General features: G+C 36.9%; 1 protein-coding gene across 1 annotated transcript; it reads right to left on the bottom strand.

Annotated features, from left to right (window-relative positions):
- Positions 1 to 1249: 1249 nt before the first annotated feature.
- chs1 (chitin synthase 1) lies at positions 1250 to 23849 on the bottom strand. The gene is made up of 34 exons (XM_063501391.1): positions 23803 to 23849; positions 18267 to 18402; positions 17326 to 17511; positions 16643 to 16844; positions 15566 to 15726; positions 15362 to 15437; positions 14445 to 14557; positions 13740 to 13920; positions 13323 to 13416; positions 12976 to 13072; positions 12638 to 12759; positions 12046 to 12141; positions 11211 to 11375; positions 10968 to 11115; positions 10190 to 10255; positions 9926 to 10101; positions 9651 to 9709; positions 9105 to 9305; positions 8803 to 8971; positions 8486 to 8601; positions 7101 to 7280; positions 6901 to 7005; positions 6679 to 6796; positions 6064 to 6145; positions 5749 to 5984; positions 5346 to 5452; positions 5110 to 5191; positions 4790 to 4943; positions 4528 to 4632; positions 4060 to 4170; positions 3753 to 3890; positions 3536 to 3615; positions 3155 to 3221; positions 1250 to 1629 (listed from the first exon to the last, which is right to left on the bottom strand). The coding sequence occupies exons 1-34, from the start codon at positions 23847 to 23849 to the stop codon at positions 1552 to 1554; spliced, it is 4254 nt and encodes a 1417-aa protein (XP_063357461.1). The 3' UTR covers positions 1250 to 1551.
- Between the last annotated feature and the right edge of the window lie 2438 nt (positions 23850 to 26287).

Here is a 26287-nt window from a genome sequence, read left to right as displayed (position 1 = left end):
AGCAAAGCTCAAATAATATCAAGATGGCCTCCACAGTCATCAGATCTCAATCCAATAGAGCACCTTTGAATCTATAAAATAGTGCATTCACATCATGGATGTGCAGCTATGTGGACCATAATCTTTGAGGAACATTTCCAGCAACTTGTTGAATCTATGCCGAGAGGTCCAGCCCAGTGCTAGCAAGGTCGGCCTAATGAAGCATGTGCTAAATATAATACTAAGTGCACGGGTGGATTATTAACAGTTTTGTTTCTGCTGTATTTTATGTGCAGTCAGACTTTCACACCAGACTGAGAAGAAACAAGTACACAGAACTAAACGTTGCAGGGTTAGTCCACTGATTCGGTTCCTTTACCTAGCACACAAACCAGAGCAACACTATAACTCTGCATTACACCAAGAAACAGACAACCTGACATCTGCATGATGTACGTTTAATTATTTAAATGAGCCAAACATTGCTATAAGATAACAAAGTTGAGTCACAGTACATAAATATTCATTTTACTGTATTGCATAGTTAGATCAAAAGTTGTAAGGTTATATTGTTGACAGACAGCTTGACATTTTGTTCGGTTGTTATTTAATATTTTTCAATACAAGCATATTATTGCCCCCAATATTTTTTTTAATTTACTTGTACCAATTTTGTCCACTTTGTCTAGCGCATTGCTGTACTTGGCAAACATAATCACAATATACTGACACAATATTGGGAGGGCAACACAGTTTAATTACACCACAATATAAAATAAACTAAAAGAATTTCTTAACAACAGTCTATGTGCAAATATTGCATTACTGGCATTGTTTCCTGCACATTCAAGTACCTGTCAATATTTTAATATTGACCAAGGATTTAGATACACACTTTTCATAAATACCCAGACAGATGAAAATATTATACTCCCCTCTACTGTACTGTAGTTTTATTGATTTGGATGCAAGAGTTGAAAAAGAACAATAACCGGATTTACACAGATTTTTCAGTAAACTTAAAATGCATCTTATGCAAAGAGCCCTTTTAATCTGTTTTATAGTGAGATGCAAAATCAGTAAACCTGATGGATTCAACTATAGTTCTGATAGCAAAAACAGCAATCTTACAAGCAGTTATATTAAAATGAAACAGCCGATCATTAAAATCACTCCATCCTTTGATATTATTGTGTTAGGTCCCATTCTCACATGTTAATAATTCATTGTGCAATGACAAACAAAGTTTATTGGATCTGTTCTGACTGATTTCCCCTGTGCCATTTGGCCTCCCCTGCTGGATTATACCGGGAGGCAAAACAGCTGCTACATAATAGATAAAAAGTAAATTATTTCCTGTGATGGAAAGCTAAAGACATGGGATGTCTACAAGGACTGTGTGACAGTGTGTGCTATGATCATGACCAGAATGTACCGTGTTTTAATGCACAGTGAAACCTGAGGAAAATGAACCAGAGTGGAGGAAACAACCCTGAGGTGGGAAAAAGCTTGCTAATGATGCCACTTTCGGCTTGTTGTTGCGTCTCTGCAGCTACATCTTCTTGTTTCTGACTACAGGTCTTCAGTTGTCAGGAAAATTTCATTGTGTGCGGGGTTCTCCATAATGAAGTGGTCATCACCAGTGTCGTCCTGGATGACAGGGAAAAAGGTCAATCAGCATTTTCTAAAATACAGGAGTCTCTATGTTTTAAGCTTTAAGAAGATGCCACGTCTGGATTAGCCTTATGGACAGTTAACAGGTTTCATTGAGACCACACTGTTGGAATCTTGGAACGGTTTGAGGTGCTAAATTCCTCGTCTGTGGCATAACTGTTGTAATTTAGCTTCACCTGACCTTAGCCTTGAACGTGACTGTGTCAGTAGCTGATAGGACTAATACTTTCTTGTATTGCTACTTTTACTTAAGTTAAAGGTCTGATTGCTTCTACCACATCTGCTGATCTCCAGTAAATGCTTTTAATGATCCACACTGTGCGCTGCAAATGCCACCTCATGTTTACTGGTTTAGAAAAGTTTTGCGTCCCAAATTGGCTATTAAGAGGTAACGGTTGTAAGGAAAGTTTTATGCCAAAAAGACAATTCACTCTTCAGAACTCAGCATCATGTACGATCATCAGATTTTTAAGATTTCTTTAGTATTAAAAAAAATTCAGTAATAGTTGTGAATATTACACAAATTACACATTTCTTATAAGTTTATATTATTTAGTTTAGTTTATACTTCTTTCATATATATATTAATAACATTTTTCACAATGGTGCATTATTAAAAAAGTGCATTACAGTTACATCCAGTTTCTCTCGTATAGTAATGATTATTACCCACTTTCACCTTTTTTAATAATTTATGAATCTGTTTTACATAAATACATTTTTTGTCACTTAATTAAGAAACAAAGTCATAAGAAAACACGTTTGTGTGTCTATGAATGCCATATGCTTCTATAAATGTGAACCATTTTTTAATGATTAATAAATATTTTAAATATTTTGCAGTCTATAAAGAATTCATCATGTTTTAATTGTTTTTTTTTCCCTGCAGGGACACAAAAGTAACTGAACTAACAAAAAGCAAGTAAAACCCAAAAGCTCTCAATTTTTATGTTGTTATGTTATTTTTAAATGTATCTATTTGTTGAAAATCATATGGAAACTAGTTAGTTATTTTCATTCAAGTATTAATTAATTATTGTGGCCCTGGTAAGTTTTGAACTGTTCCCAGCAAGTTGAAAACGTTTCATTTCATCCTAAATCGATTGAAATGTACAGAACGATTTAAACAAATACTTAATTGCTATATTGTGATTAAACCGTACTGTATGTGAATCCTGTTTAAACGTCAGCTGTGTTGGTCTGCACTATGTGAAGCTCCAGGCTTACTTTGAATACTTTAGTTTGTATTTAAAAAAAAAAAAGACATTTAATGTTCGTTGTCATGTCTGACAGCCTGATGTAGCTGCTATTATGTTTTTAGCGTTTGTGAAGGTTGGATTTGTGCAGTTATTCTTTAATTTATTTTGTTGTTTTAATCATGTTAAGTCGGCTGCAGTTTTTTCTTGCTTTACTGCCGGTATGTGTGGGGCCCATGTGACGTAGTGGCCGAACATAATCAAGCCTCTTGATTATTTGTATGCTTTTGAGTGTAATTACTTACTTCGTCTTTCTCTTTGTAGTTTTTCTCTGAGCTGCGATAGGACACCACATGGATCAGGGTGTAGACTCTGAAAACAAAAAGGCACAAGGATGAAACACGAGGGGAAAATGTGGGAAAATGAAAATGAAGAAATCGATGGATAACAGTGACAAGGACGAAGTCATTACAACTCTCCATAAAGACAGAACTCGAAGACTCCCTGCTCATGATTGGGGGCTGGGGGGGTTATTCAGTGCCAGATTAATAACTTTGATTAAATTTCTCTGCTTCTCAATCAAGCCTGCTGGATTGTCCTGCTTTGTTTTCAAGGTCACTAAATTTGTCAAAAAGTACAACCTGTGAGGAAAAAAATAAAAGTTTAATGTGAAATGATGTGTTTACCTGTGATATAACATGGCCAGAAACTGCACAATGAGAAGAACAGCAAAAGACAACAGAAACATCAAAGTGAGAGGCTCCACCTGTCAGAAAAAAAGCAATAGAATGGATTACTCATTACATCAGATGTTACAGGAGTTCAAACAATTATTTAAAAAGAATCACAATCCTTCTTTAACTGCAGCACATGCATTTAGGAGTGTCTGTTGTGGGTCCCAACCTTGAGGAATTCATCACTTTGAGTTCCATTGGGATAATACTTTGGGATCTTGATGCTGATGACATCATTTCCAATGGCCTGCAAGAAGAAGGTAGCTACCACCCAGAGCACGTTTATGATGAAATACAGGAAGACCGCCTGTGGAGAGGTAAGAGAATTTAATATTTGATTTAATTTTGCCACATTTCAAGTGGATAATTGTTTTTAAAGGTTTCACTCCCAATCTGCAACCTGACGCATCAGAGTATTTTTTCATAATGATTTGGGATCATTCATTTGTTATCATTGTCATCATCAGATTGCTGACCTTGTTTCGCAGTGACTTTAGTTCTCTGTTGACTTCCTCCTGATGTTCTTTAGAGTGAGTGATTGGTTTCAGGTAGCGCTCGATTAGCTTGTTCCAGAAGTCGTTCTCATTCTAAACACACACACACACACACACACGCACACACACACGCACACACACACAAATGCACACACACACAAATGCACACAGTTCAATAAAAAAAAATTAATTGATCACTTTTTTAACTGAATAGCTCCATTTAGCAAATATAAATTTTATTTTCCTTAGAAGATCAGAAATCTGCTAATGAATAACATTTCAGGACGGTTGCTTTGTTCACTATACCTAAATTACTGAAAACGAACGGCAAAACATTTACATCTACTGTGCATTGTGAAGTAGTAATACTGTGTTTAAATACTCATTTTAAATACAACTTTTTGTATCTACCTCTATCTCACAGACCCGACAGCTGAATAAACATCTTACCTCTTCTAGCTTTTGCACTTGTGGGGCAGCGAGTGTTTTCTCAATGGCTAGCTTTACTCTCTTTTCCAACTTCTCCATTCGATTGGTCTTAAGGGTTTGCCGTGCCTGAGACACAGAGAGAAGTCAGGTCAGTTATGTATTTTCTGCAGCAGAAGTTTTCAGAAGATTAGAAACTCTGGAAATCAGGTTTCCTCTCAAATTAATTTCATTTTGTTTTAAAAGCAACATGTCATTATTTTATTTACACCAAAGTTGTCATCACCTGTCTGTTTAGCGCAAGTTGTAACTCCTCCAGCTGATAGTCTGACAGAACGTCTTCAGGCCCCACTGAATTGAGCTCTACATTGAGTGTGTCTGTTAACATTAGCACCAAGTCTTCGCACACTTCATCATAATCTTTGTTACGGAGTGCATATCTGAGGAGAACAAAAGCAGTTTAACTACACAATTGCAGCTTTGCCATCGGGGTAATTGTACAGCATCTTAAACGTAGTTTTAGTGTAAATGTTAATTATTCTTGTAAAAATGCCTGCAAGTGAACAACAAAAACATGCAAATACTTGGATGATGTTTATTATTTACCGTATTTGTTCTTGTAGATTTCTCTTCATGTTGAAGTATGTCAGCTTTTTCAGAAATTCTTCCTTCACTGGGTGCACCCAGTCTGCATACACATGAAAACACACACAGAGATAGCATCATTACTCTGTTTTATATGCTACATAATGTATAGTATATAATGATCCACAGCTACATGTATAGCTGGAAATTACAGTGTGGTGCACTCAGGACCTAAATGCATTTAGAGTGCTTCTCACCAGCGGCAGGAATCTCTGCCTCACGAATCATATAGTCATCATCATGATCATGATCACTGTCTTCTTCATCAGATGAACTCATGCTCCTGTTTTCAGCACCATCGTCACTGCACACAGCACATATGCACTTATTGTGAGTTTCTTAATTCCAGCGCACGTCTCATTTTGTCCTTATAAACAGCTGTGTTCAGTATGAGACTTGAATGGAACTGTGTTATTTTCAAGGCCAGTATTATATTGGAATTTTGACCTGATGACAGCAAAGATTTCTGGTAAAATAATTAATTAAATTCAATTTGATTTATATAGGGCCAGATCAGCCTGTGACCGAACAACATTAGAGAGAAATGACTGACCAAATAAAGGAGAAGAAACAACCACGATAACAACAACAAAACGCTACCTGCTACTGGAACCCAGGTCACTGCTCTTTGCTGCCTTCTTCCTCAAATCATCAACTAGAGGTCTTGCAATCTCTTCCTTGGCTTCTTCTTTCTTGGTGTCTTGTTTGGTGTGAGGCTCTAGCATTAAGGCTGGGTGTAGAGGTGTTTCATTTTGGGTGATTGCATTGGCTGGGATGAGCTGTGTAATCTGACCTGCGAGCTGCTGAAATATCAGACGCTCTGTTTCCTGGGTTATCTGTAAAGCAACAGAGTTCATTAATCCATTCATCCGTCACCTGCTGTCAGGTATGTCGGGAGCTGTCTGGTGACCATACCTGTATCTTCATGTCCCAGCAGCAGCATCTACAGGTTTTGTCACAGAGAAGATTGTGTAGTTTCTTCTGCTCTGCACCTCCCCTAATGGACAGACAGATATCAGGATGTATGGTCACAAAGAGTGATTGATATGACATGATTAGAAAAAAAAATCAATTCCCTGCTATCTTATTTGTTTTTGTTTCATGGATGAGTGTCAAATATGCAACAGGAAGTGGATGAACTAATGGATTTGGTCAGCTAAAAGTTCTGCACGACTACATAGTCGTATATATATATATACACACTTTCAGGCTAAGACTTCTCTAAAGGCTCAGGCTTTTCTCCTTTTTGATCCTTATGATGTCAAAGACAGGATATATTTTTGATATGGTCATTTTAGGCCCAGAACTCTGGCTGTAAGCACAGCAGCTCCTCCACCGACTGTTCAGATCTTATGAACTTTACACAGTAATGTTGCGTTTTGGGGAAATGCAACATTTCTGTTTGAGATTTTAATTTGTTAAAATTTTCCATTCTTATTTTGATCCCTATAATATTATTGCTATTTCATGATAATTAATTACACAAACAGTGGTCTAAAATAATGCTGCTCTTAATGATAACTGCATTACTTGTTGGTTTCCCTTGTGCCCCAGGACACATTGTTCATGTTAACCAGCGAGTAGATGGTCAAAAGGAGATATCCACTGGGGATGCAGATGAAATACATCAGACCATAGATAATCAAGACTGCAAGAAAGAAAAGGAAACAAAACCAAAAAATGTCACATGACATAAAGCAACATCACACAAAAAATGTGAAATAACGTTTAGAACAATAATAATGAACATACAAAACTCCTCAGGGTGGAGTAAAGCTGTTATCAAGTACATGATTGCCATTGAAATCAAAAACAATCCAGTGGGGGTCAAGAAGGTTTGCTGAATCACCATGTCACCTAAAAGAGAAAATAGCATTTGCACATTTAATGCACATTTTTTTTGAAAGATATGTGACTGCAACAACATACAACCAAAAAACGATTTCACCCACCAATGATGGAAAAGAAGGACGCAGTCATGAGGAATGCATACAGAACACTCATAATGCCAGCAATGGTTATTTGGGTATTAGACTTGGTTAAAAAGCAAATGAGGATGTAGAACACGGGGGGAACGCACGCGACGATGATGGAGAGTGTACCAGTGAGTCTGAAGACGAACTGGAAAGCACCTGGAAGGAAAAGATGGGGGGGGGGGGGGGGGGGGGGGAAGAAGGAGAAATAAATGACTGATGTAAAGTTATTAATGCACAAAAATTATTAATGCAAATGGGCTTGGCAAAGTGAATTTCCCTGTAGTTACCATTACAAGTTATTAATAAGTCTGCCTTCAGTTAAGCCAAGTGTTTAATGAAAACTGGTGGTTCACACTGTAGTTAACTGCATTAATGACTGCATTAAAGTTCAGATTAGAAATATTTGTCCAGGTTTTGCTTCCAGGATACATCTTTACAAACCACGAGAACTCTAATTTTTAAACTCACTTTACACAATTAATGCTTCATCCTTTTTTTCTTGTTCTTTTTACTGTTTTTGTGGATGCATAAAGGTATTAGCATTTGGAATAGTACAAATGTGGCAATTTTCTATAAAAAATGTAGCACAAACATCTGCCCAGATTTGAATTTGGTAGGTAATGGTCAGAGGTCATTAGGACCTCAAACAGGCCACCAAGCCATAATTCAGAATAAATAAATACATAAGTTAATTATGGCAACATTTCCCAGACAAGTTTAAACAAATTATGGAATATTCACGTATGATATTTCACGTACTAAACAGTGGATTGAAACAATGAAATCAGTGTGGTCTACCATACTACACAATGTGAACCCTAATAAGGAACTTTGTAAACGCTAATTCTGGTAAGTGCGGTATAAGGAATTTGCATATAATGACATGCAACAAAGATTATACCATACAGTAAAGATGTTATTGTGTGACATGCAGTGAACTGGATCAGAAGGATTTTAACAAGTCTTGTGCGTTTCTATTTGCCCGTGATAAAACGAAGTTTATTGACACCATAAGGAACAAGTAAGGCATCTGAATTTGGTTCAGTCGAATCTTTAAACAAGTTATTATACAGCTTACTTTATGGGAGCGGTCTTAAAATTAAACCACTATACCATATCTATTGTAGTTGTGTTTGCTCAGTTACTTTAGTTCTGTTTCCTTGTTGCAGAGTAGCATGATTTAAAGACAGTCACAGGTTTCTGAGAGAATCTGTAGGATGTACTTCACTAATGGAACTTTTTATATATTTCAAAACATAAAAAAGTGTTTGAAAGCTGAAAGGATAGGAGATAAACTGCAACTTAATGGCATGAATAATGGTGATAAATGTGTTAGAGTCATTAACTAGACTTAAACCTACTTGCTATCATGAGAGTCACAGAGGCAGGTCCCAGGATAGAAGATCCAACAGTGAACATCTGGTAGAAGACGTAAATCCCTGAGATGGACTCGTTTCTCTTCACTGTCTCTGGACCACTAAGATTCACAACCACAAAAGAGTTAGTATGGCAGTAGAAGTGTTTGTAGGATTTATAGCCTACAAACATGACCAGGAAACCATCAAACTAAGAATCCAAATAAAGATGAAAAATTTTCTCTTTTTTTTAATGTTTTAAGTAAAAAGCAGGATGGCTATAGAATGAAACCCTGCTATTATTAATAACATGTAACACTAGCCTGTGGAGAAGGTCCAGTGTATTAGCCAATGTTGAAGGTCCCCATCGTCTCCTCTGGTTGTAAAACTCTTCAAATTCCTGTGGTGAGTTGGTGTATGCATCTGAAGCAGCATTATACTCGACTCGCCAGCCTTGTTGCAATAGCAAAGTACACAGCCATCGATCCTCCCCTAGAAGAGCACACACGAAAATGGAACATTTTAAAAAAGAGATTGGACACCAAGAGTTTAAATGTCAAAACACTAAGAGTACAAACTAGGCAAGGTAAAAAGTCTACTGATCCTTTTGGTTGCGTTTACCAACCTTGATCATACTGCACATATTCTTGAGCTCTTTGTGCAGTTGTTGAGTATCTTTTTAAAACATGGTCATCCATCAAGGCTGACCCTCTGAACAGACTGAAGCATCCCGGACTGCACAGCACAGAACCAAACACATGCTCTGCTGTCTTCTGGAGCCAGTGACCTACTGCATACTCAAATTTCTGGTACCACACCATGGGACCTGGGATGGCAGAGAGGCAGATGAGAGGAGAGGTGAAGCAAAGGAGGTTGAAGAATAATAGGCATTTGGAAAAAAGTACATGCAGTACGTTGTTTCTAAGTTAGTCCATCATATATAGAGAGCTTAAAAGAACACTGCAGAAGCAAAAATCCCACTAAATGCTGATGTAGGGAATGTCAAGAACTAGAGTGGACCTATGAAATATACACAATTTCCAGTTTATCAAAAGGTTTTCTTAAATGTTTATTTTTTAAATTAAATACATTTAATGATACATCGGTGGCAACACATATGCATGTACAAACAGACATTTTTGATGCTTTTTCTTTTGAAATGCCCACTCACCCATGCCAGTAGGATGGATTCTACCACATGCTGCACCTACATTGTCATACATCCTCAACCTGTGAACACAAATATGTTTTATAAATTCACATGTTTGACAAGCAACAATAACTAAAATCGACACTAACTGGATGACTAAATAGCTGATAAAATTAGTATTTGTTGTATTTGTATTTGTATTTATTGTCTACAATAGCATCAGTGATTTATGGAGGAAAATGATCTAAATACTGAGCCATGACAGATTTTAAGAAGTTGACTGGTCTGCTGCTCACCTGTCTACAAGCAGAATCACAGCTTTAGGGTGGAAGTCAGTGTCTCCGTCAAGAGCAAGAATATATGTGTTGTCATCTGAGATGAACTTGCGTTTGTTGTCGTTGTCATACTGAGGCAACACGAAAGTCTCACTATCCAGAGAGACCAAACTGGCTCTGGAAACGTTATTCAATTGCTAAAAAAAAGAGAAAGGTCATTGAAAAATTATAATAAATTATAGACAATGCCAAAATAAGTTGACTCGAACAGCTGAAAAGTCTTACTGGGATCTTTGAAGGGTTCTTCACAATGTAGCCTTTCCAGCCAAGCAGGTAATACATGTACATTATCTGAGAAAAAAAGAAAAAAGCAGCAATATTGAATGTTAAAATCCAAGAACAGCCTTTTGGAGACTCACTGTGTAATAGTCTAGATGACTTGACAGAGGTGATTTGTCAAATTAATTAAACTTTTATCACACAGGTAGAAAATACAGAATGATTATACCTGCAATACTAGTAAGCATGTTTTAAATTTTAACTAAGCATTTTCATACATTTACAATTAGAGTTGAACACACATTTAATTAACAGCACTTCCAGTATCTCAGTATATTTACTACAGTCCAAATCATTATTAATAATTGCATGCAGCACAATAGAGCAACACAGTTTCTTATTTTGAAATACTGAACAGCACTGAAATGATTTCAGCCATTTATTTTCATGCCTAAGATATATAAAAATTTTTAGTTTTGGAGTTGTTGCTTTTCTATCCCATATTCAATAGTAAATAATTTTTTGAGTAAAACATATATTTTTGACACATTTGAGTAATAATAACAATGAGTGTTGAAGAACCCGTCCCATTGTGTGAGGTTATAGAATAGTAGAATCAGAGCGTACACATGATGGGTCCATTCAAGCTCATGAATGGACCCATCATAAAAAAAAGAAAACAAGTCTGCATGTTTGACTGAGAGAACTTGGTTTTTAGTGTATTCACAATCACATACACATAAATAGGGATATAGAGATAGAAACTTTCACAGCTAATCTGTACCTGGGACCATCTTTTTTTGTTCCTGATGAGTAGTTTGTCTTTTAGGTGAACATAGAGCATGTTCCCTTCTGGCAGAACAAACATCAACCTGCCACCGTAGGGAGTCTCAATGATCGACACATCGTCAGGCTCTTTGTTGGTGAAGACCCTGAACGGAAGGATGTGTAGGTGATCAGTTTGAAAGATGGAGAAAGAGAGACATGCAGATGTATGCACATATATTTAACTGTGGGGTTATCTCACCTGTAAACTTCAATGACAACATGGATCAAGTCATTAACATAACTATTAACCAGCCTCTTGTTTGTGTCATCGTCAGTCATGAAGGCATCGTCCATTAAAATGTGACACTCAAAGTCAAAACAGTCCTTGTGTTCTTCCTTTGGATCCCCTCGATAACGGTCCAGCCTGAAACAATAACAGATGACTGTATAACACAGCAAAAGCCTTTTCATTTAGGTCTTATTTTTAAGTGTGAACAGTCAGTGCACAGCAGGAAATAACAAGAATGACAGGAAAATGCATTTTTTAAATGTTAAGCAGCCCAAACACTTGGCATTTTAGGCCTTTGAATATATTAGGTCATAAGCTAATGAATTTGACCTTTTATTTACATTTTTAAGAACCACTTTGCATCAGACTGAGAGGCTCTAAATGCCTCTCTGGTTAAAAATTTCACCTGTGTACTGACACCTGCCTTGTGCGAAATTAAACAGGTGGAGTTAAATCAAACCCAGATTTTAATATGCTGTTATATTGCTCTTTAAAGATATGTAAAAGAGAAATTAAACCCACGCTGTGTATGTGATACTAGTACACCTGGGGCTAGATGCTTTAAACTCAAACTCGTTATTTTCATCAGAATTATAAAGCCTTGCTTAAGCATGCTTGTTGTTAAATCTCAGTCACTGTGGATTTGTATGCAGCCTGATCTACTTTATGACTGTATGTGCAGATAAAAAATTACATAATGATAAGAAATGTGATAAGAAATTCTCATCATAGTGACTGGGGTATGCACATGCATGTTTTTGTGCCTACACTGGCCCCTGATGTCTTCAGAGGTACTGGCTCTAACCTGAACATGGAGGTGAGAATCTTCAGCATCTCGTCGTAGGTCTCATGCCACATGGTGGCGCACAGATAGATCACACACTTCTGCATTTCATCATGGCTGTTAAGGAGAGGAGAAGTTGTAGCAGAATTTTTAAACATTTCATGCTGTGAACACGCACATCTTAGAAGCATCTGCTATGGAGGCTCATTAATGTTACACACCCATTGTGGAAACGGTTTCATAAAATGTGCCACATGTGCAGCTGCAGTGAATTTGTGGATGCAAATAAGCGAGTTTCCAATTTTGTTGAGATCGTAGACCAACATCATTTTTTTTTGGGTCATGTCTATGTGGATGTCTTTACACTGAGACGTGCTCTGCTAGCGACACACAGTTTGCATGAATTCAACTTCAAATGCATTATTTTCTACCTATGCTTCAAATAAATTATTCACTGCATAATTGCATACTGCATTTCCTGTTGAAGAAATGTCTGTGCCTCTACTGCATTTGAAAAGTTATCACCCATTATGATTGATTTTTTTTTTTAGGTTAATTTATGACCACATTGAAATAATGTTCAACAGGGAAGCTATTCTCAGATCACACTGACCTTTCTTGGGTTTTGGCTTTTGGAACCTTCATCTTGGTGTTGAGTAGCAGAGACAGGTCAATGAAAGCAGATTCATACAATCGACGAACAAAGAGCTGAGATGTTCTTTCTATACGCTGGACCTAATGGAAGGTGAACCACAAAGCTATTTAAGTGTATGTCATTTTTTTAAAATTAGATTTCAAAAACAATATGCTTTAATATGTTGTGGTGTGGCTTTTCTGGGAGTTTAACTAAAGCTTCCGAATAAAGAAGTGACTGGATTCATTTAAAACATATCTTTTCTCATAGCCGATTGAGTGAAGGTGTGCGTATTTGTGCTGTGTTTTTCCTGATACCTTGATCTTCCATACGTAGTAGGTACATGTGACAAAGCCTGACCACATGCACACTCCCTCCAGTGCCAGCATGGAAAAAGGCCATTGAAAGTAGTGGCTGTCAATCAAATGGTAAATAAATATTTTGAGTGAAGTGTGCAAAGATAAGATGCTTAAATACAGAAGATGTCTGTACTTAATATATTGCTATAGGACATGGCAGATGACGTTGGACAATAAATACTTCCATTTTATTCGCATTAAAAAAATTATAAATGACCAGGCTACTTGAAGTGCAAGAAGAATTAGTGACTTGAAAAACTCACATGGTTCGTTTCATTCACACATTTCTCAGCATAGAAACACACCTGTTTAGTGAAGTCCGACACATGCTCCTAGTAAGCTCGAGTAAGATTACAGACGTGTTTTTGGAGTTCAGATAGAGCAACTTGTCACAAAATTCTGCAATTAAAACAAACATTTTTTTTTAGCTTTATTACATGTAGTTTAAATAACTAATTTATTCATAATTATAACAATTTATACATATAAATGATACAGTGCATCAGAGGAGTCATGGTGTATTTTTTAAAAGTGTATTTTCATGATGAAAATATTGAGCTACTTAAGTAGAAACAACGTTAAAATTCCTGGAAACTTCCCTGTGCTGAAGCTACTCATTAAACAATTAAAAACTGAATGCAAAACTTATTGCAAGTGAATTTTTTATAAAGGTAGTTCAATTTCTCTTGACCTAACAAAAAGAATTAAGAAAAAAAACTCACCTATGATGCTTTCTGATTTTGTCCCATTATCCAGTTTCCATCCCAGTGTAAAAAACAGCACTATTCCCAGCAGTAGCATTGCAGGTCCAGTGCAACATAGAGGAAGGGCAAAACTCATCCTGACAGAATGAATCTTACAGGCCACCACTCCAAACCAGTGGCAGGCTGCTGAGCAGAAGGCCTGAGACGGGAGATGAAGGCAATATTTATTAAGTCTAATTTACTGTCATAAGGACAAAATTAAGATTTGAATGTAATTAATTTAAATGTTAGACCATACTACCACCATTAAAATATGTTTCTGAACCAATTCTTTGTGGAAAAGAAAGAAAGAAGTGCAAGAAAGTGCTTTACACTTCAGAACTCAGATCATAATTGGAACATGTGATCATTATCATGCCTCGGGCAAGTAAGTAGTGGATACAGAGACCCCTGACTGATTAAACCTGCGGCTGCTAAAGAGTCTGTGTGAATGAGATTTGATTGGTTTTAGTAAGTTTTGTCTTATTAAGTAATTAATCTAGACTAAACCTGCTGAGAGCCATAAAAAGACAATTATCAAATGTAATAATGGGGAAAAAAGTGCTTTTTGCTAAATCAGTTTTGTCTGCTACATGCAGTGATAAATCAGATTCTACATTTATGGCATCTATTCTTCCTACAGTAATTTTAATACATGTTGCATGTTCTCTTCCTTCTACTTACTTGTAAGAAAAACAACACTAGTCCTGTTTTCAGGAGTTGTCCGTCACGCAGGATGAAATTGTCCCATATGATAGTATTCGCAATTAGCTTGTGGTAGATCAGGTATACGGCCCCTAGAACAGACAAAAATAATTTTACATGCTTGCCACATTTAAAAATGCACCCCTCTTTCACTCAAATCATTTATTTCACAATGAAACTATTTTTTATGACTGTTCTTTGTTTGTTGTCAAGTAAATATTGTTATCGTATAGAAATACATTGATTAAAAAATTACTGTAAATAATAAGAGTGGTAACGTTTTAAATTTCTGCAAGGATAGAAGAAACAATTTAATCTGCAACGTGTACAGAGATACGGTACAGATAACATAAACCTGTACTGTTCTGTAGATTGGGTCATCTACCAATCGGAAGCTTGCGTTTAAGTATCCGTAGGCAAGATACTGAACCCTGAACGCTGATTTGGGTGTAACTGGGTCAGTAGCTTGCAGTGCTTAGTTACAGTAGAAAAACACTTTATAAAAATCAGCCCATGTATCAGAACATTTGCAATAATAATTTTATAAGTTAAGAAATACATTGGATTTTAAATAAATAAAAATAAAAGAGAACATATTAATAGTGGTTTGTTGTGCAGAATAGAAAACCTAGATTTACTAATACTGAAAAGAACAATTGAAGAATTCATCACAGCTGGAGAACATCCTCTGCAATCCATCTGCACCCCTGACATCACAGAAATCTGTTTGTTCTCCAGTGCGAATGTGGGAAATTAGATTTTTCATCACGCGTCCAATGCAGTTATGTTAGATGATGACAACACAATGCAAGGGCGGGTGTAATTTTGCCAGCATGTTTTTTTTTTTCTCCTCTCCATTCATTGCGTCAATACAGACATTGATGGCAAATAATTACCTATCACTAATATCCTCAGAATACTGCTGATGACAAACACAAAGTCTCTGAAACCATCCAGTTGTGACAACGTATCCTGTGGGGTAAGAGAGGAAAAAAGATCCTCAGTGATCGTGTCAAAAAAAAAAAAGTTTCCTTATCATAAACATACAGACTTGGAAGAATGCAAGCTAGCTGAAGCTCCACTATAGAAAAACAGCATACCTGCATGCGGTTGGTTGCTTGTAGTGAATTTTCCCACCAGCACAACGAGACAAGGAGGGAAGAGAAAATTCCAAGTGCCACGTAGATATAGCAGTCAGAACCCTGTCTGTCCACATATGACGTTACACGGACATAGTAGTCAATTCCCAGCATGCAGTAACCTGTTGGTCAAATTAGTCAGTTAATAAATGCATATCTAAACTTTCTCTTATATCAGCACATACAGTGTATATGCAGGTAAATTCCCTAGCTCCCTGGGAGAAACAGTGTAATTTCTAGGAGAAACTCTGTCTATCCAAATGTCCTAAAAAGACACCTATCATTCACATTTTCAGTTCCATATTTTTATTCTTGGACTCTACGCTACAAAATAATCCCTATTTATCTCATTCTAAGCTACCTTCTCTCTTTTTTTCCTGAATAATTGAAACTTTAATATCAGTTTGCCAATATTTATCCATTTTTTATACACCATATTTTTTAAATCAGTCATGGAACTTGGAGCTTGCAAGCTTGGTGCTAGATTTGAATCTTAAGCTTCAAAACTTGACAGAGTTGTTGTTTTGGCAGTTAAGACATTTTACATCATTTATCTGAGGCAGTTGTTGTAATGAGGGTGACAGAATTACTGTGTCAGAATTGGATAAACAAGACAACAATGGAAAGATAGTTTTAAAGAGCTGACAGACAATTAGTAGCAGATCAGTTCAGTCAAAACCTGAAAACACAAACCTTGAGAAGTGTTCAAACAATTGGGAGAAACGGAGAAAAATGAGTGACGTACAGAACTAAGAAAATAACTGTCGACTCTACTGCTTTCTGCTTCATTCACTCCCTACCCCTAATTTGTGAGCAGGTAAGGTTTGCCAACATGGCTGTTAAACCTCCTACTATACCTGCTGTGAGCTAATTATCATAAAATGTAATTAAGGATTATATTATATTTAATTTTTTGTGAAGCAGCTCTTGGTTTTTTGTTTTTTCACCACACCGAATCTATGAATGTTCAGTGGACAAAGCTAAAAAGAAAGCCAGGGAAACAAGCTTGCACATAGAAGGTAATTTAAAAGGAGTTACCAATAGAGGTGAATATGAGGGAGCAGATTGGGAACACAATTTTCCAGTTATCTCGCTGTAGTCTGAATATTATCTGCATAATTGCAGACACAATGCAGACTCCTCCACTGATGAAGAGATTAGTCAGGACGTCAAACTGAGGCATAACCACCAGCACGAGGACTGAAGTACCGAGAGAGACCAGGACCTCAATGAGGCAAATCTGGAAAAGACACAAAACCAGAAAGATGTCCTCACTTATGCAGTGTTTCTATTGGTTTTGGACATGGAAATAGAAGCCATTAAAAATACTTTATATTCACCATTAATTTGTATCACTACCATCAAATGTTCATTTTTTTTTCTTTTCTGTCTTTTGACCTAAACAACACTTTCTGTTATGGTTTGTATAATTTTTAAAGAAATTGCAAAATATAAGTACACAAACAATAACAACATAAATAAAAATAAGACAAAATTCTCTTTAAAGCATTTTGTTGAAAATACTATTAGAACAGGAAGATAAACTAATGATTAATTAACTGCGCCCAATGGGACCTACTTTGTGCCAAAGATTAACAAAAAAACATTATTACCATTTAAGTTTGTAGGTAACGATTTGAAATTTTACATTTTTCTGCTGTCAAGTTATAGGTACATGTAAAGCTGGTGACAATAAACTAAAAATATGTAGAAAAACATACAAATGCCATGATCTTCATTTTGGGTGGTACAAAGCTCTTGAAGGAACATCGCCACAGCGATTTCAAAAAGACCAGGAAGTTGGGGAAGACTAGGCAGAACATCATCATCAGCATGTAGAACTGTTTTTCCTTCGGGGTGCGCCGGGACCTTGGACTGGACAATGTTGACAACACCAGCAGGGAGCCCTGAAAGGATATATGATCATTGTGTGTTAAGAAAATTACTTCATTAAAGAACTTTATAAATTTTTTTTAGGAAAGTGGTTAGCAAGTTAGTTGAATTGATATAATAAGGGTTTAATATTCCCAGGAATAGGAACTAGACGGGGAATCCCAGTAAGGAGAGTGCTGGGTACAAAGGCATTCAGTACTGTAAACTCTGTCCTATCATAAACAGCATGAATCTTCTTCGTGCTACTTTATGATCAGGCAGGCAGAGACAGATAAGCTTGTTTTCACATGATTTGTACTTTTCACATGATGAGTTCTTTGCTGAAATGCCTGAAAGAGTTTTTTTAGACATACAAAACATAAATTGATTTGCAGAGTGCACTCTGATTGATAAACTATGCAACATGAATTGGGAAATATCTAATATGATTTATCAGTCAGACTCTAATACAGTACACGGTGGTCTTATTTTCCATATATGGAACACAGTATAGACTCAGAGTTTAAGAAAGCAATAATACTGTTCAGTGGTGATCAAATTAACCAAAATAATCCAAAGCACTTTCAAGAAAAAAAACAAAAAACACAAAAACAACAACAAAGCCATAGATGCAGATTTTTAAGTGTCTGTCTATGAAAGAAAATACTAGAATCTGAGCAGTTAGAGGAAATTTTGCTGTGTCCAAAGCCAGAGCTTGGACTTCAGCCCCAATGGTAACCAGGTGAATAACTTCACAGAGAGAAAAAGATAAACTCAAGAATGGTCCTACCTTTGCAACAACAGCAGCGGTCAAAACAGCTAACCCCACCAAAACAGCCACCAGATGTTGAGCCAGCTGGAAACATCTTCTCTTTTGTTCCTTCTCAGCTCCTGCGGGGTTCAGCTGGAATGGATCCCATGTATCCCTGGGAAATAGATATTGGTTGACTACAAAAACAGGAAACTAGAACGACTGTTTAATAATGTACTAAGAGAATGGCTGCCTAATAATCTATTAAAGTCAGTTGAAGGATGACAGAGAATTAATAATAGAGTAGAAATATCTTTTAGTTTCAGCTATGTGAAAGAGAAAGCACTGAGCTGTCCCAATTTACTGACATTAAACTACAGGTACACGCGCAGTGCCCTTCCTGATTTTTTAGGTTGTTTTGCATATTCTTTTTATCCTTAAAAGTTTGAGATCATCAAAAGGAAATACAAGACAAAGGCAACCCTAGTAAATCAAAAATGCCCTTTTTAAACGATGATTTCATTTATTCATCAGTTATCATTTCATTTATTAAGGGAAAAAGTTTTCCAAACCAACTTTGCCCTATCTGAGAAAAGTAATTGTCCACTAAACCTAACAACTGGTTACGCCACAGTTGGCCGCAAGAGCTGCAATCAAGCATTTGCAATAACTGGCACTGAGTCTTTCTCGTTGCTATGGAGGTATTTTGTCCTATTTGTCTTTGCCAAATTGTATTAATTCTGCCAACATTTTCAAAACATTAATGGCCTTTTTAAATTCATGCCAAAGAATCTAAGTAGGATTTAGGTTCATACTTTGACTAGGGCACACCAAAACCTTCTTTGGGCTATTCAGTGATGGACTTGGTGGTGTGGTTTCTGATCATTGCCCTGTTGCATAACCCAAGTGAACTTGAGCTTCTTGGCACAAACTGAGGGCCAGACACTCTACGTCAGAAATTTCTGGTAAATGGTAAATGGCCTGCATTTGTATAGCGCTTTAATCAGTCCCTAAGGATCCCAAAGCGCTTCACACTACATTCAGTCATTCACCCACACATTCACACACTGGCGATGGCAAGCTACATTGTAGCCACAGCTGCCCTGGGGCGCACTAACAGAGGCGAGGCTGCCGGACACTGGCGCCACCGGGCCCTCTGACCACCACCAGTAGGCAAACATGGGGTTAGTATCTTGCCCAAGGATATTTGGCATGCAGCCAGGAGCAGCCTGGGATCGAACCACCGACCTTCTGGTTAGTGGCTGACCTGCTCTGCCACCTGAGCTACAGCTGGCACACAAACAGGCATCTAAGCTAATAAATTCTCAAGCAACCCTTTGGCCAAAGAGCAGGATTCATCCATTAGGGCTGGATCAGGTGACCCTGAATCCTCCCTTAGTTATGTTGCAATAGGTGTAGACTGCTGGTGGATTCCCATGATGAGTATTTCCTGTTCAGTCACCTTTCTCACTCAACATGTGTTAATAAACCTCTCTGAATTGAATCATACTTTTTATTAATCTCTAGCTCTCTTCCACAGCATGTCTTTTATCCTGTCTTCCTTCTCTCACTCTAACCGGTCGCAGCAGATGGCCGCCCCTCCCTGAGCCTGGTTCTGCCGGTTTCTTCCTGTCACAGCACTGTTTCTTATCATAATACTTTAACATTTGTATGGTCATGTTTACACAAATACAATCATTTATGACTACATTTATTAGGTGCAAATTGACTGCAGGGACGTTTTTAAATGAATATGTGAGAAACCATGGGTGCATAGTCTATGGATGAGCCTGTAACAATGAGCCTGAATTAAGTGAAGATTTTTACCTTTTATACTTCAAACTATTGCTGATTGTGATCATGGTCTGTTGGGTGTTGGTTACACATAACTGGAGCTCAGTACAAAATAAAGAATCCTCTGTTATCTACGAATCTGCCAAAGCCCTCAGTTCATCGCAAAGGTCAGAGTACAGTTTTTATTGAACAGTATTCTTTTAACAGTGCGCTGCATCTCTCTCTCTTTTTACCCATTTTTTGGGGCTCTGTGTTTATTATTGTCAGTGATTGTCACTTGTCAGTGTGAAATATAGCGAAAGCTTTTAGCATGAAAGGCACAGTGTATGGTTTTGGTGCTTCCAGATTAGAATGTGACTGGCACACAAACAGGCATCTAAGCTAATAAATTCTCAAGCAACCCTTTGGCCATAATTACACCTCTATATCTGTGTTTCCTGGCACATTAAACGTCACCCTCTCTGCCACCCCGGTGATTAATACAGAGTGCAGAATAATTATCAGGGTGTGGGATTTATACCTTGAGATTATGCTACTTAATAACACTGTGATCTCTGGCTTTGCCATAGCAACGGAAATACTGTTAAGTCAAGGTGTGGTACAAAATGGCCAGATTGATGCTGGCAGAAGGTTGTTATATAAGGACTAGTGATATTACACTATTGCTGTTATTATTATTATTATTAGTATCATTATTATTATTATTATTACATTATTATTATGTGACACTTGATCACTATTGGATTTTTAGGGTAAATGACAGTGGCAGTTTTTAAGAAGTAAAAAAATCTGATATCGATATACTGGATGATCTAACTTTTTAAAAGCAGCGAGGAAACAAAAGTCTGCTGTCTTTAGCTTTTCCCCCAATGGCAAGTGACAAGCAGACAAGCCACTTATTTTTTTGTGTATTTATGAAACTAGTGAGTCTTCATTAGACACAATATTGATGAAAGAAATTTAACTTTTCAGATGTTTTTACCCAAAACTCACTAGGATACGCCACCATGGCCCCCTATGGTGAAAACTATCCGAAAAAGACTTCCTGCTTTCTGGAGAGAGCTATTTAAAAAAATAGCTCTCAGCTCCTTTGCTCTGTGACGTCAGTAAATCATTTCCTTATGAGTTTATGGAGGAACTTGATTCAAGTTCTTTTTGTAAATTATCCCTAACCCAATAAAAAAGGAGCATTATCCAAAGCTTTGTTGGTCACAGGGTATTAGTCAAAACCAAAAATACCCCCAAAAACACCAAGATGGTAACAGTGGAAAGACGCAGCTCGAAGCCTTGGTAATCCAGTCAGTGAGGTAGATTTATATGAAGAGCAATTTGTGCTGAAACGACCAGCAAAATCAGGAAAGGGCTTCAGTTCCCCGGACTCAAAAAGCTTTTACAAGAATGACTCACTATGACAACAAACTTCAGATTAGAATATTTACTTATCACACTGTATGATTATCTGCAGACTGTAATCACCCAGACTCAAACAAACCAGATTCAACTTGGCTCCATCACATCATAATGTCATAACTGTCATAAGGCGTACCCCTGTTTAAGAATGCACTCGATTACACGGCCCATTAAAGCTCAAACACCTTTTATTTCAATAAGGTTTTTTTCCCCATAAAAAATTAAAACTGTCACACAGTTTGGCTGCCATATGTTAGGTGTTAGGAGTTTGGAAGCTGGTGTACTGGCTCACTTTGCTGTGACCTTCTAGTCAAGTTATATTACTCTCTAAAGTTGCGTAACATTTAATAAATTGGGAAACAATTAACTGCAATGATTTATATAAAAGTAGTTAATATTTAAAAACTTTATAGACACCATTCCTATCTTTAGTTTATTGTGGAAGTTTAGAGGCTTTCAAATCAAAAGCTGCTGATAAAATATTATTTTATTTTTCTTTATAACTTCATAATCACAACAAGGGTGGTGTAAAAAGCTAAACTCAGAAACAATGTCATAATTTTTGTGTCAGATATACCTACATGGAGAATATAATTACAACTTCAGCATGTATTTAACATTTGAAATGGAGGCCCTAACAGCAGGCAGTAACAGTGGAGATGATATCAGCGACAGCAATAAAGCGAAGCACAGCAGTGCACAGAACAAATTAACTGTTTTCTTGGCTGTGAATTATATCCAATGGAAACCTGGTAACACAATACTTTATGGTGAAAAATAATATATATATATGTAATATCCATTACCAACACATATCTCACCAACAATTAACCTCCTAACAATGATGAAGAGGTTAATAAAACTGGATAGCGTATCCAGGGACAGGAAATTGAATAGCTGCCTGGTTCAAAACAGCATGTGGTGTTGAATATATTTCTGTCTCATTCTCAGTGCAGCAAATAGGAAACAACTTTAAAGCTGCCGTGATGACATGAAACACGTTCCTGCTGCAGCTTGGTCAGTTAAAGAATAACATGTGCTGTCCCTGAATCAGAGAAATAAATTCACTAACTGTCTGACTTCAGTAAGTTCCTGTGGTAGACAGAAATCAGAGGCAATGTTTTTACAGTGAACATAGACTAAACCCCAAAAGCTTACGTTACGATTCCGAAATTTCGATAATAAGGGCAGGAGAAAATGCAAAGATACAGCACTAAAGAAATTTATTAGACCAGCGGTCCCCAACCCCCGGGCCTCGGACCGGTACCGGTCCGTGAGTCCTTTGGTACCGGGCCGCGAGAGTTGAGGCTCAGGTGTGAAATGTATGGTTTTCAGGGTTTTTATCGGTTTTCAGCGTTATTTTGTTATCGTTTTTATCGTTAACTCGGTTTTCCTGGGTCTTTTCACGTGTGTTATGAATAAATCTTCTTTTTTTCGGTACCGGTACTAGTTTTATTTTGTTGTATTTATCCGCGACACCTTAAAGACCGGTTTGTGAAAATATTGTCAGGCATAAACCGGTCCGTGGTGCAAAAAAGGTTGGGGACCGCTGTATTAGACCACAGATGCCACAGATGTCCTAAATTAACAGTACTGCTAATTACTAAACACATTTTTAATGTTTCTGTAAAGGTTAATTCACCACTATCTACAAGCTCTGTAATCAAAATGATATTTTTAAAGCACATTATTATTTTTTTGATTAAAAGGCCAAATTACAGTCATTTCCTTCCATTCCTGAATAGAAAATTACTTTTAGTGGTTAAATGTTATACTCAATTAATTTCCGACTTCTCAGAGAAGTCCAGCGAGCTATTTGGTAATAAAAACATGAATTTCGTTTTTTATGGCCTAATAAATAACAATACAATTTTTCGTTTTTAAACAAGTTTTTGAGATGTTTCTAAAATATTTGTTTTCTTGTTTTTATTTCACCCTATCAATAAAGATGTTACTTTTGATTTAATCAGGTGAAATTGTTCAGTTTCGTTTTTTATTCATATTTTCCTTCTTTTTTTCCTCACACCGCAAGTTATCATGCTTCCACAGCACACAGCCAGTTTTATTAAACACCGCATGGGTCACAAGGCATAAAAGACCCAGAGGAGAAGATGGATTTCTACTGCCTAGAAAGAAAGTGTCTGCAAGACCGCTTTCTTCCTCCATTGTATGTATTTGATCAAGCAGGTTAATTAAGATCAAAGCATGGTTGGTGGACTCATGGCCTGTCACTCATATAAATGTGATTTCCATATTTAAATTCCTCTCATGTCACATATTATGCTCAGTTTCACATTTGTGCCATTAGTTAAAGCAGAAATGAAACCACATAACCTTTATGATGCAACACACACTGTTGAAGATTTTTTACCTGTGCCTTCCTTCTCTTTTCTTTCCTCTTTCTCTCAGATCCTCCATTCTTCTTGTTTACTCCACTGCATCAACCAGGAACCTAAAATAGATCGTTTAAAGATAGTTTAAAAAACTGGCTTTATAGCACGCATTTTAAATTAAACCATGTTCAGGACATAGACAAAAAAAATCTTTAAACAATATTGGCATTGACTTAATCGACACATATTTAAATGTAAAACATAGAGATACTCTACCTTGATAACTGCCCTATGATTAAATCTTTTCTTAAGTGTCCAACTATCCACCCTGCTGAAGCTCTTGAAAACGTCTGCCTTCAGTGCCAACCCAAAATAAAAAATAACATACAAAATCAAACACCAGCTACTGTTTTAAAATGAAGTAAAACATCAATAAAATGATGTGAAATGCCAAATCAAGACTCCACACAGGTGTAAAATTCAATTTAGAAATGCCTATACTAATAATTGGCCTGACCCAGCTGCCTCGCTCCGTTGGTCTGTCAGGGAGTTTGTCCTTTGTACATCTGATTTATTTTGTGCCCTATCACAGTTTATGAAAGTGACACCCATATAGACAGTAAGGCACAACCCCCACATGTATGTGTTCTGATGATCATAGTTTATGAAAGCTATGGAAACCAGGAAGTGTGTGTGGATTTCGCAGGAGACGATATTTAACCACGACCAAAGGTTGCTGTAATCACTCATTATGAGTAAGCTAATCAAACTGGGAATATGTTCCTGCTTGTGTGGGTGATGGAAAGGGCTCAAAGCTTGTCACTGATCAGAAATTTCTGGTTATCTATCCACTTCTTTATGAGGGGCGGTAAAGTGGTACAAGGTTCATTTACGCGGACACACACGCACAAATGTGGACTCTAGCCTGCTTATACTTCTTGTACAGCTGCTTTTGGATCACTGTTTGTGTACACACCCTTTGTGCCTTAAGTAACGTTTATACTTACACTGACTAAAGTTAACCCTGGGCAATAACAATGCTTCACAGAGGGGCACTACTAATATGTTAGAGGGTCTCATCTACATGAGATGAACAAGTAATTCCTCTCAGTACAGCTAAATGTCATCACTGGGATATGACTCCAAGATGTCGGCTATAGTATTTTTGGAATGAGTTTTGTGTACTTATTAGAGGTAAACCTGAATATTTGGTCTGCTGTCAATCCTTTCACTGAAAGCAGAGATCATGTACATAATTTATGTCAGTTCATCCGATTGTTGCCAATCTACTATTTTTTAAATGACCTGACAGAAAATCTGCCAGTAAAAAAAAAAGTAAAGTCATATGTTGCTACCACCACAGCCTGTATATGAAAGATGTCTACAACTACCTTGAAACCTATTATTTTGATGATTTTAAATTAATTACTTTGTTTTGGAGTGTGACATTTTCATACTTAGAACCTGCTAATGGGTCCTATGTAACTGCATGAAAATAAAAAGAAAATATCAGAATTTCACTCAACAAATACAGACTTTTTGGACTGATTGTCTGTCAAAGCAGGCCGTATCATCAGTCAGGGCATGCTTTTTTGTCTCACAATAAAAATGCCTCAAAAAGGCACCAATAGCAGAAATAGGTTTAGTTGCCCAGTTAAGTGACTACGTTTATTGAGGTGAGTAGATGAAAGTGATGGCTAAAACTTCAAAATCCAAAGAGCTGAGTTATCTAAAAAAAAAAGTCACTACCCTACCCTACGGGAATTATGAAATAGGAATCAGCTATATAAATTTACTTATCAGTATCCTGGGTTTAAAATGAGAGCATCCGTGAACTGAGCTGGATGTGGACCAAGCTACAAGTGGCTGTTTGAGGAACTGCAGCTGTTGGTGCCTCCGTGTTTCTGTTTATTACAATTTTTTATTATTTTAAGGTTAAATCCCCGTTGACTGTTACTGCAGCGAGAACTATTCTTCCTGAGGTGCACAGATGAAAACAGTACAGAACATTCCAACTCAAACTACGGACAAAGTGAATAAAAGAACACGATGAAACTCAAAAAGCGGTTTCAACTTCAACAGCAAATAGTCAGATATACCACAAAGCAAGGAAAAAATATTACAGATATGGGCTTCAAGAATTAGGTGCTGCTCTCACCACCGAAGGCATAGGAGAGCAGAAGGAAGGAATAGCAAGAGGCTAGTGTGGAAATGCTACAGTTGCTACTGTAGAAAGTGGCGCCATAAACAAAACAGTGGGTAATGTCATGATTGTGGTTGTATCTAGCTTTTATATACACCTAACTCACATGTTGCCAGTATTTTTGTGAGAGCTGCTCTAATACTTCATAATTAATAAACTACTTTACTTGTAATTGACTCAGTGAATGCCAAAAATACTGATATTGCTTATGTTGTTTTCACCTAAAGCTCAGTAGGCATCACAGGAAGCAGAACACTTTCGAATGTTGTTGTGAACTGATGCTTCTATAAATTCGACTGAATTACACTGTTATTATTTTC

This window comes from Pelmatolapia mariae, linkage group LG1, assembly GCF_036321145.2.
Source record: "Pelmatolapia mariae isolate MD_Pm_ZW linkage group LG1, Pm_UMD_F_2, whole genome shotgun sequence".
Taxonomy (NCBI): Eukaryota; Metazoa; Chordata; class Actinopteri; order Cichliformes; family Cichlidae; genus Pelmatolapia; species Pelmatolapia mariae.
This window is presented reverse-complemented; position numbering and strand designations above follow the sequence as displayed.